Source organism: Ochotona curzoniae, unplaced genomic scaffold (genome assembly GCF_017591425.1).
Source record: "Ochotona curzoniae isolate NIBS_2020 unplaced genomic scaffold, NIBS_Ocur_1.0 scaffold_4701, whole genome shotgun sequence".
NCBI lineage: Eukaryota > Metazoa > Chordata > Mammalia > Lagomorpha > Ochotonidae > Ochotona > Ochotona curzoniae.
Window position 1 is genome coordinate 28,585,147 of NW_024467122.1, and position 12,171 is coordinate 28,597,317.

General features: G+C 40.2%; 1 protein-coding gene across 1 annotated transcript in view; it reads right to left on the bottom strand.

The window, feature by feature from the left end:
• TTC6 (tetratricopeptide repeat domain 6) overlaps nucleotides 1-12,171 on the bottom strand; it is a 143,767-nt gene that overhangs the window by 106,933 nt on the left and 24,663 nt on the right. The window contains exon 2 of the mRNA XM_040970063.1: nucleotides 4,375-4,485. Coding sequence (XP_040825997.1) covers nucleotides 4,375-4,485 — 111 coding nt within the window. The remainder of the gene's footprint in view (nucleotides 1-4,374; nucleotides 4,486-12,171) is intronic.

A 12,171-nucleotide genomic window follows, 5' to 3' on the forward strand; every position in this document is an offset into this window, starting at 1 on the left:
AAAAGTGAAATTAACAGTAAAAGATAACATTCAGTGCCAAATGCCACAAAAGTCAGGCCAAGTAACTAATTCTTTAAGTTTGTAAATAAAACTTTAACCTTAAATTCACCTTGTTATAAAGTTACGGGGGACACTGTGAAAAGATCAAGAACTCTGTAATTCAAATCCAGGATCTGTAAATTAATAGATGTCTGATCTTGGCCAGGTTCCTTACACTTTCTTAGCTTCATTTGTGTCGTTGGTAAAATGTAGTCAATCAAGTTCTTTTCATAAAATGGCAAAGTAGACACACTGGGATAATATGTGTTATTTACCCCACTCCTACACTGCCTACACAGAATAAAGCCATTCGTTTTCTTTTCCAGTTCTGGCACTGTTGCTCATTCCCTTTCCCTTAAACTCCTCTGCTGTGGCTTCCTGAACACACGCCCCCATGGCTGGTTCAGAAGATTACCTAGACCAAATAGAAAATGGAAACTGGAAAGAGAGAACCTCAGAGGGCTACAATTTTGGCCTAGCAGTTAAGATGCCACTGAGTAGGCCCACATCTCGTTATAGAGTGCCTGGACTGGTACATGCTGGTCCCACTTCCAATTCCAGTTTCCTATTAACGTAAACCCTAGGAAACGGAAGGTAGTGGCTGAAAAACTTGGGTTCCTGCGTCTCTTCTGCGCGTCTGGCTTTAGCCTCGCCAGGTCGGAGCTATTACAGACACTTAGCAAGCAAACAGGCAGAGGGACATCTGCCTATTTCTGTTCCCAATCCTGAACACGTTTCAAATAAAAATAGCAAATTAATTTTTTTTAAAAGAAAGAAAAGCAAACCCTGAAAAGAGGGCAAGGGCAGCCCTAAAGTTGTAATCCACACCCTTAAGACACTGTCTAATCTCAAATCCTCCACAAAATTTTCCCAATCCCATCACTTTCTCTTTACCCTGCCTCTATTGAACAGGTATCATATCCCATTAGAACAATCATCACAATCATCCTCACAATTGTAATCCCTAATAAACAGGAGAATGGTTTTATCTAATTGTATACCCACATCCTGTGTGAAGATTCAGGAACTGTTTTTTTTGTAACTATGACTTGTAGTGAAGAAACAGAGGTGTAAAGAAGTTTCATCACTCAGCCAGCATGAAAGTTGGAAGAAGGACCAAAGTTTTGTTTGAACTTAGATAACCTAAACCCAAAATGTGTTTTCTTGCCACCTTCTTCTTCACTCAACAGACTAGCAGACGTCAGAAAGTGATCCACAGATTTCTGACAGTCTTTGAGACCCTTTCAGGGGGTCTGTAAGGTCAAAACTGTCATAAGAAGATTATGACATTATTTACCTTGTTCAGTGTGTGGAAACTTGCACTGAAGATGGAAAAGCAGTGGTGGGTGAAACAGTGCACTGATACTTCTCAAATGACTAACGAATGAGATTACAAAATCAGCCAGAGTAAAAGATTGGCTCAAAGAACAAATAGATCAATGGATTTTAATGTAACGAAATGTAACAAGTTCCTGTATCTGCATTCTGATTCCACACTGCAATTGATCTTTGAGAAGCCACCATCTGTACAATTTTGAGTTCATTAACAAAGAACAAGATCCACATCTGTAACAGACCATTGAAATGATTCCAACATTTTTGAGACATGTGATAACAAAGTGAATGCTGAAGTAGATATGAAAACCTAAGTGTACGTTAAGTTGGAAAAAATGTAGGACAAGCCCATTCTTCTCAGATTCTTTTTTTATCTAGGACAATATTTTATCCAAACAATTATTTTATGTTAGTATATAGTTAGGCAACTATGGTTATTTTAAGAGAATAATTTAACTTTTTATAAGTTTTAAACTTCACATGACAAATATCAGCTGATACAATCCTATATTAATATGAATATATCATGTTGCTATTTTTGGCCCTTAAAATAATTTTTAAGAGGGTAAAGATACTCTAGGGCTAAAAAAAAAAATAATAAGTATTTCAAAACTTTAAAGTTTGAAAACTAAAGAAGAAATGTTCTCTACCTTATCTTTTATATCTCAAGAATTCACCACATACAGAGGCCCTATACTTATTCGTGATTGAATAAATAAACAAAAGGAAGTTATTTCAATATTTCTTTACAATGTAATTGATTACTATTACAATATTCCATTAATAAGCGTAGCATCTTTTGCCTTTTTATATAATAAAAAGAAGAACTGTCTGTTTTTTAATTATCAACTAACTACACCTAAAATATTGCCTGATACTTAATAGGAAAGGGAATAAAGAAATCAAGATTTAAAAACAATTATTTCCAAAAAAATTCCAAAGTTATTTTTTTCTGTTTACCACATGAGGATGTGAGCACATCAGAAACCATGTAGGTTCAGACTGACATTTGGACCTGCTACAAGAGTCTAGTGGCTAAAGTCCTCACATTGCATGTGCCAGGATTCCAAATGGGTGCTAATTCATACTCCAGCTGCTTCACTTCCCTTCCAGCTCCCTGCTTGTGGCCAGGGAATGCAGTAGCGCATTGCCCAAAAGCACTAAGACCTTGTACCCATGTGGGAAACCCAGAGGAAGCTCCTTGTTCCTGGCTTTGGATTGGCTCAGCTCCAGCTATTACTGCCACTTGGGGAGTGAACCAGCAGATGAAAGAGCTTTCTCTCTGTCTCTCCTCTCTGTAAACCTGACCTTCCAACAAAAATTTTTAAATCTTAAAAAAGAAAACCTGTGACATCAAAAAAAAAAAAAAGGAACCAGAATTAATTCCATGAAGAACACGTTGGGATCCCATACTGGCACAGATCCTATCCCAGTAGCCCCGCCTCCCATTCAGCTCCCTGCTTGTGACCTGGGAAAGCAGTCAAGGATGGCCCAAAGCCTTGGGCCCCTGCACCCATATGGGAGACCCAGAAGAGCTCCTGGCTTTGGAATGGCACAGCTATGGCCTTTGCAGTCACTTGGGGAATGAATCATGGGACAGAAGATCTTCCTCTCTGTCTCTCCTCCTCTCTCTTTCTCTTTCTCTCTCTCTGCATATATGCCTTTTAATAAAAATAAATAAATCTTTTTTAAAAATTCAGACAGCTGCATCAGAAAATTAGCAGAGCCCGAGCCTGACAATGACAATGGGATGTTCACTGCTGCGGTTAGCACGTGCTGCACACAGCATGCCCAGTGCAAACCAGGTGATGCAGGACAACGGTGATGGTGCTCAGGGCTGTCCAGGCAATGCCCAGCCCAAGGGAAGCTTCCAGGGTAGTCTGCTGGACAGGAAGGACAGACAGCGTTCTGCTCCCACACAGAGAAGGCACCCAAAACATCTTGTCTGGAATAAAGGACCCCATGAAAAAAATGCTTGGACAACGACCAGGCACCAAGTTAAGAAATATGTTACCTCTAACATAAGGGTAAACCCAATCAAAAGCCAATGGCCAGAAGAAGTTCCAAACATTAAAACTGACTGAATAGTTCTAGTAGAATTCAAAAGAAATGGATATTTCTACTTAAATTGTTATTTCAAATAATGAACATGATGTCTAAACTAGGTCTTTTCACTGTTTCCATCAAAATGGTATCTTTCTCTATACTTCACATGATATAAAATAGGAAAACACACGGTATTAATTGCACACCATCTCAAACTCTAGTAACTCCAGCTTTTGTGGTGGCATCAACATGGTTTTCATAAAAAGAAAAGATTCCTCCTGCCTTCTGAACAAGATCCTTGGATGTTACCCTAAAAACACAGGGTAATCTTGAGTGTTAAGTACAAAGAGTCAGATTTTCAGGAACTAAAGGAGCTTGCTATTTAATTGTATTGTTCAGTGAATCCTTGGAAAACAGGGCATAGTTTTATCTCATGTCAATGTAGATTTCTATACACAGAAAAGACATTCCAACTTACAGGGAATGTGTCTGAGATTACTCTGAATCTCACAGTTAGTTTACCAATGATAGATTGCGGAAAGCAGCTTTATTTCTAAATAAACTTCTGCCACCAGTTGTTCACATTTTTCAACAAAATTTTCACTGTGAGGCTCTTCACAATTCTTCTAATTAATTACAAATTAAAGTGAGGTGGTCTTGAAATATAAGAACTTTTCATTCTCTGACAGTCTTCTAGATTTGAATGTGTCCAAGCCAGAGAGGTTGTTAGAACATTTCCCTTCTGAAGAGAATTTGGGGCCTTTGCTCAGAAGGTCTGACAACCAGCAGCAATGAGCCAAAACATACGGGCCTCTCAATGTGGTGCTTACTGTTCAACACACCTCTAAAATAGAACAGAGGAAATACTTTGGAAACTCTGTGTAAATATCCAAGTAACAAGAAGCAAGCTGTTACTTTAATATAGGCAAAGAAGACTTTTATTAAAGACTTTACCATTTTAGGTACCTCAACAACTCTCTCTAATCCTTGCTCTGCTTGCGGATGAAGTGTTTCTGCTTGTGTCTGAGATGCTTTGAGATGCATTTTTCCTGTTAAAGTCATATCCTTGAAAAGGAAAAAGAAACAAAGTGAGGCTGATTTTATAGATCACTGAGGACATTATTCAATACATCAAAATGCTATCCAGTTATTGAGTAAATGAGAATTATGCACTAAGAATAGCAGCTAGTCAATACACAGTAACAAGACATACAAAATACTTTTGTGTATTCTCTCAACTTTAAATTGCTAGTCATGATAGATATTATTGATTTTACAAGACAGGTGATATTAGGTTATGTGTAACATTGCACAAGAAAAATAAGATCAAAATTCAAATTTAATCCAGGGGCAAGTGTGGCTTGTACAGTGGCTAACAGACCATTTGGGATGCCCACATATCATACAAAATACAGTGAAGAGACAATCAGGAGAAAGGGAAAAATATTTTCAAACCATTTATCCAACACCATCACATTTATTACAGAACTCTTCACAACAGCCATGATACGGAATCAACTTGTCCATCATGACTTTGAGTAGATAAAGAAAACACGGAATATACACATAATGGAATACTATTTGGCCATAAAAGAGAATAAAACTCTGTCATTGCAAAAAAAAAAAAAAATAGATGGAACTGAAAGACACCAGGTTAAGTGACATCAGCCAGCTAGCTAAACAAAGACAAATACTGAATATTCTCTTTCATGTAAGGGAGCTAAAACAAACAAAGCCCCTCCATCTGAACACAGCCTGGTGATTATCACATGTAATTAGGGTTTGAGCAGACAGGAGAAGTTTGGATAATGAGTACCAAGTAAGACTTAGATTGAAGGAGTTGAGTTTCCAGTGTTACACTGCCTAGTAAAATGACTATAGTTCACAATAACCTAGTATCTGGAAAGATAGGAAAAAGATGCTCCAAGCCTCCAACCATAAAATAATACCAAACAAGGGGAAGTGTGTATTACCCTGCTTTGATCAACACATATGGTATACATCCATTGAAATACAACAACTATCCTATAAATACATATAATCACTGTTGGTTAAAAAAGTAGTTTGAATAATGATAAATGTAAATAAAATAAATGGCACCAAAAGCCTAAGGAACAAAATAAAACTGAGGTAAAAGAGAACTTAATTTAAAATAAATAAAATGTTGGGCCCAGTGCGATGGCGCAAGTGGTTAAGGTCCTCGCCTTGCACGCCCAGGATCCCATATGGGCACTGGTTCTAATCCTGGCAGCCCCACTTCCCATCCAGCTCCCTGCCTGTGGCCCAGGAAAGCAGTCGAGGACTGCCCAAAGGTTTGGGACCCTGCACCCGTGTGGGAGATCCGGAAGAGGCTCCCAGCTTCGAATCGGCATAGCACCAGTCATTGCACTCACTTGGGGAGTGAATCATCGGATGGAAGATCTTCCTCTCTGTCTCTCCTCTCTCTATATCCGCCTTTCCAGTAAAAATAAAATAAATCTTTTAAATAAATAAATAAAAATAAAATTAACAAAATGTTAAACTTTAATGCATAAAAGGACACTACCAACCCCTCAAAACAAATGAACAAACATACAAACAAAAAAACCTAGAATGGACAGAAAACAACAAGGAAAGCTTAGAATCAGACATGAAAGGATCAGCGTGGATTCACTTATACCTCACTAGGGACACAAAGATTAGTTATGCCTCACTGGGGTATTGGGGAATTCTCTGCACACCCCTCCAAAAAAAAATGTTCTGTACCTAAACTGATGACACATGTTTTGCTAGAGTTATAAGCCAGTTCAGACCATCCAGAAAACAACTAGTACAGCAAAATCATGCTTCAACACTATAAACAGCCAAATACTAAAATAAAAATAGACGAGACAACTAAATAGTAATCTATAGCCATTTTGAGGTGTATGGAACTCAGTTGAATATAAACCAAAAATTGAAATGTCTCTGAAGAAGCCACAGGATGTAGTTAAGAACCCGCATTTTCCTATTAACATATTGTTAATCAATACCACGTCAATTAGTGTCATAATGTTGTAAATTGCTGTTGATGTTATGTCGGGGCTTTTAATTGACTGGGATGATACTTTGCCGGCTTTACCTTCACACCAGAGATGGTCTCACCAAGAAATCGTTGAACTCATTAGGATAATAAGATGCTGGACTTTATGCTTGGTAAATACTTCCAATGAAAGAACCTCAACTGAATTTGAACTGTGGTAATACAACAAGGTGGAGAAATCCACCATGGGGAGAGGGCCCGGGGAGGGGTGGGAGGAATCCCAGTGCCCGTAACACTGTGTCACATAATGCAATGTAATTAATAAAAAAAAAAAAAGAAACAAAAAAGAATCCCCCCCTCAAAAAAAGGACACTACCAAGAAAAGAGTGTGGGTATTTGACTAGGCAGTTAAAATGCCTTTCCTGTCTCTGTAACTTTGCCTTTCAAACAAATAAAAGATAAATTTTTTAAAAAAGAAAAAAAAAACAGAAGCTCAGGAGTTTGCTACAGTGGCTCAGCTACTACCTGGCACACCTGCATCCTTATCAGAGTACCTGTTTTCAGGCTTGACTCATCACTTCTGATCTGGCTTCCTGCTACAGTGAACCCTCAGAGACAGCATTGATGGCTTGCATGGATAACCTACACTGGGTTCCAGACTCCTGACTTTGGTTTGGCCTCACCCAGAGTCCTGCAGACATGTGGGAAGTGAAACAGAAGATGGAAATAAACAAATTGTAATCAAATTTTTTTCAAAAGCTAGGTTCTTTTGGTACAAAAGAACTTGTACCTTTTCCATAATCATATAAGAAAGGAATGAACCACATCACTGATATTTGAAGAAGTTAAAACTATATCCCTGCCACTCACATGGGAGACCTGGATTGAGTTCCTGGCTCCTGGACCATTGCAAGCCTGGTCATTGCAAGGGAGCCAACAAATGGAAGTGCTCTCCTGCACCTTCCATTATGTTGTACTTGTGTATCTGCGTGTACATGCATATGTCTGTGTGTGTGTTATCTGTCTCTTATGTTTCTCTGCCTCTCAAAGAAATAATTTCATTTAAAGATTTATTTATTTTTGTATTGGAAAGGAAAATGTAGAGAGGAGAGACAAAAAGATCTTCTATCTGCTGGTTCACTCCCCAAGCGGTCGCAATGGCCAGAGCTGAGCCAATTCAAAGTCAGGAACCAGGAGCTTCTTCCAGGTCTCCCACGGAAGTGTAGGTTCCCAGTGCTTTTGGGCCATGGTCTACTGCATTCCCAGGCCACAAGCAGAGAGCTGGATGAGAAGTAAAGCAGTCAGTACATGAGCCAATGCCCATATGGGATACCAGCACAGGCAAAGCAAGGATTTAGCCACTGAACCATTTGCACCTGGACCTAGAAGAAATGATTTTCAAATAAAAGGAAAGAAATCTGTTGAAATAGGGAAATGGTATAGAACATTAAGCTTTGTCTTTGGTGATGATATTCCATATGGGTGCAGATTCAAGTCCCAGCTGCTCTACGTCTTGTTCAGCACCCTACAAATGCAACCTGGGGAAACAGTTTAAGGTTGCCCAAGTACTTGGGCCCCTGTACCCACATGGGAGACCCAGAAGAAGCTCCTGGCTCCTGGCTCCTGGCTCCTGGCTCCTGGCTCCCGGCTTTCGACTGGAACTGGCCCAGCTCTGGCCACTGTAGTCATTTGGGTAGTAAAGCAGCAAACAGAAGAGGGCCCTCTCTGTAACTCTGACTTTCAAATAAAAACAAAGTAAATATTTTTCAAAATGTGAGGAGAAATTTATAAAATTACTAAGGCAAAAATTAGACTCCTTGGATTTGAGACAAAGAACAAATTATTTTAGAAACAGAGCTCAAGTTTCATCTAACATGCATCGACTCCGACCTATATCCCTGAGTCATAAACCATAGGTGGTGGTATATTTCTTCATCTCCCACAAGGTGCTGCAAAGTGTGAAACAATTTTTTTAAAAACTCCATAAATAATTTAAACATGCAATGCTGTGAGCAGTCCTGTTTCATAGCCCTGCATATGTTTTTGATGCATTTCACAGCAAAGTTTCCACATGTGGCACCTAACTCAGAAGCCAAAAATGTCAGAGCACTTGAAAACCCAGTAAAATGTGAATGAAGTCCAAATTTCACAGACACTGAAACCAGAGCTTTAAGCCCTAAAGCGTGCTGTGTAGTATTCAAAACAAACAGAGCACAGGGTTTTCTGCTTCAAGCAGATGGAGTGGCCACAGAAGCACCAGTGTTCCCTGGCCAGCTGCACAGGTCCCGTATTTTTTCAGTCATTATGAAAAGGGATAGGGAGAACAACTTTCCTTACTCAGAACCACACAGTCCATGTTCTCCTACGAAACACACAGGCCACAGTGACATGGGCCAAAAGAGCCTTCCCCGTATGCACCTCTTCATGGTATCAACACAAGTCACATCACCTTCAAAAACCTTACCTGAAACCCAAGTTTCAGAAAGAAGGAATGAAAAGACATTTCATGGCCCTAGACAAATACTTCTCCACACAGGTTACTTTCTTGAGAAACAGTCCCAATTTGCATTGACTTCCTGTTGCTTCCCGCAGACAAAGCCCTATGGCACTGGCCTGTAGGATCCGGCTAACAGAACCAAGAATGTGTCAGCGCTGTTTTGCATAATACTTACCTCCTTTGACTTTTTTCATTAGACACTGCATATGATTGTTCTTGATGCCTAGGTCCTGTATGCAGCAGAATTGTCAGTTTTGAAAAATGTCATTTCAGAGAAAACAGAATTTGAATGGCTGCTATGTAAATTTCAACACCAGAATTGCCACTGGCACTATCTGTATATGGCATCCTTTCCACAAACTCCTGACAGAATGCAACCCATTCTTTAAGCATATTCAAGAGATACAATATTTCCTGAAACACAGAATCATTGTATTTCATGGAAGATTCCCACTACTTCTAATATTGCACATCTGACGGGCACTCTTTGCCATAAAGAAAGACAATGTGTGTATTGCCTTGACATTTTGTTATGGTAATAAATACCTGCAAGGGGATCTCAGAAAACAGAACAGTTTATTTCTGTTCCTGCTTTTAGAGTTTTTGCAAACCACGGTCAGACAAGCCCATGGGTCTGGCATCTGGTGACAGTGAAGGCTGGCAATGCAGAGCATGTGCTGGGTGATGGTCACCCTCTGAGCCAGGAAGCAGGGATGCCCAGGGACCACACTCTACCCACAGAAAGCCCCCTGACTCCATCACGGGGAGCCCACCCCAGTAACCCAATACAACTGTCACTTCGCAAAGACATCACTCGAGGACACCACAGCTAGACTCTGCTCCATAGACACCATCAAACCACAGCTTTGGAACGTATACATTTGTATGAAGCGGGCAGCAAAATCTTGTCCAAACCACAACTTTCAATCCCTAAATCCCAATGACTCACATCCTTCTCACAAATAATACATAACTGGTTTTGTTGACGAGGGAAGGGGAGGTAGCATTTAGGCATTCACGAAAAAGCTTATTCAGACCAGGTTTCCTAAAACAGAAACAATCATAAAAAGACATTTCCATTACATAATGAGGCATATGGTTGCACAACTCACCATTCTTTACCCCTTGCCATTTCTATTGCAGAAGACAAGAAAACTATAGATCAATACTGTTTCCCTCAAGAAGTTTACAGTCTAACCACAGCAATAAAATGAAACTATGAGGTTTTCAAAATGTAAAGCAGCATACTTAAACACAATGATTATGAGCAGGTTCCAACTCCAAGAGCTATCCAATTATAAAAAGAGATAACAGTGGCTTTGCAAGTAAAGCTGCATCCCAATTAACCTTTGTTCAAGAACTGGCTGCTCCACTTCCCATCCAGTTCCCTACTGATACACCTGGGAAAGCAGCAGAAGATGGTTCATTATTAGGCCCCTGCACCCATGTGGGAGACCTGGAAGAACCTCAGGCTCCTGGCTTCAGATCAGTGCTTTCAAACCAGTAAACTTTTCTAACAAAAAGCATATTTTTATTTGCATCATTCAACAAATTTTTATTTCTAGAGTGATCACTACATTCAAGGAATTATATCGGCTGATCTGCAGGATAAAAAGGCAAGACAATCTTGATTGCAAATTGTGTTTTATAAAACACATTCAGCGTTCATTTGATCCATCCTACTAACAGACAGATGAATAACACTTGATTTTGATCAGATAGACACAGACTAGAAGAATAAATAAGCTAGCAGGTGCAGAAATAAAAATAATGCATATTGTAAGACACACAATGGAAATCTGTATCTAGAAAGTGGAAAAGAGAGAGAGAGAATGAAATAGATATAGAATATAAGACAGTATTATCTTAAAATGTTAAGAGAAAGGTAGGCTCTAAATGCATCCAGTGGATTCAAAGAGCATTCCAAATGGAGAAAAACTTCATAGACAGATTTTCAGACCGTTTTCCTTCCCTGGAATAGCTACACACCTGCGATTTCCTGCAATCCATCAGGATTGGGATGGATGATACCTTCACCTTGATCCCCTCATTCCCCATCCACACCTCTTCTTCCTTGGTAGGAACAGTGATTAAACCTCTTGTGTGTATTTACCTGGTTGTCTAAGATGGTATCCCTGACACCCAGATGCTAAATTCAGAAAGGAAATCATAATATTCACTTCCTGTGTATGAATCCGCTGAACCTTATATCGCATTATCTACATCCATAGTTTCCTGCTCATGCCTTGATAATTTCTGAAGAAAGAAAGCTAATCTCTGGGTAGAAGCGATTAGTTTATCCAGGTTGGTGAGAGATTTGGTCAAGGTTCTCGAGAGCATGAGAAGGGATTATCACCACGTGTAGGGACATGAATGGTGTCCATGACTCACAGGATCAATAGCAGAAGGACCAAAGCAGCAGAGGACTGGAGAGCAGAGAATGTTATAACAGTCTCAGTGAAAGCAGACTTAACTAGGTCCTCTCGTGATGCACTGTGCCCATTTCCCACCTGTGCCCTCCCGGGTGACAGATTACAGATAGGACTGGGAGGAGCACATGGAGAACAAACAAATTTTGAGGCTATTACTACTCATTTCTTCTTTCCACATCTCCCACGGGAGCCTCTGCCTCTCACATGACAGCCCATGGACAGGGTGACAAGAAAGCTAAAGAAAGTTCCCCAGCGTGCAGAGCACCGTGCCCTGGGAAACGGCTGTGGGAGGCGACGGGGCTGGAAGATTAACACTATCATCAGTGCCTTTTGCTTTTTCAGAAGTGGCAAGACCCCACGGCCGAACAAGCACAGACCTGAGTGCCAGTGCATAAAACTGATCTGTGGAGTATGTCCCAGGCATGTAAGGGCTGATGGAGAGGGCTATAAAGAGCACAGCCCTGCCCAGCCATTCCTGTTCCCACCCCTCCACAGGACCTGACATTTAAAAGCCGCGGAAATCACTGATACCTTGCTAAGTTACAGTATAATACAAACAGGTGATCTAAAAACAACCTTCATAGGACCATTTAGCCACCATAGATTCAAATGTGCATGCTGATGGAAGACATCGAGACAAGTTATTGAAGCCGAGGTCTCTGGAGCGTGCCTGAGATGACAAGCTTTATTCCACAACAGCCCAGGCCATCCTCAGTTCCCGGTCCAACCCTGCAGTGTGACCATCTCAGCACACCAAGCCAAACTCTAGTTTTAAGGAAATGTGTAGCCCCCATGGGCATGCTTTCCTTAACCTCATTTGG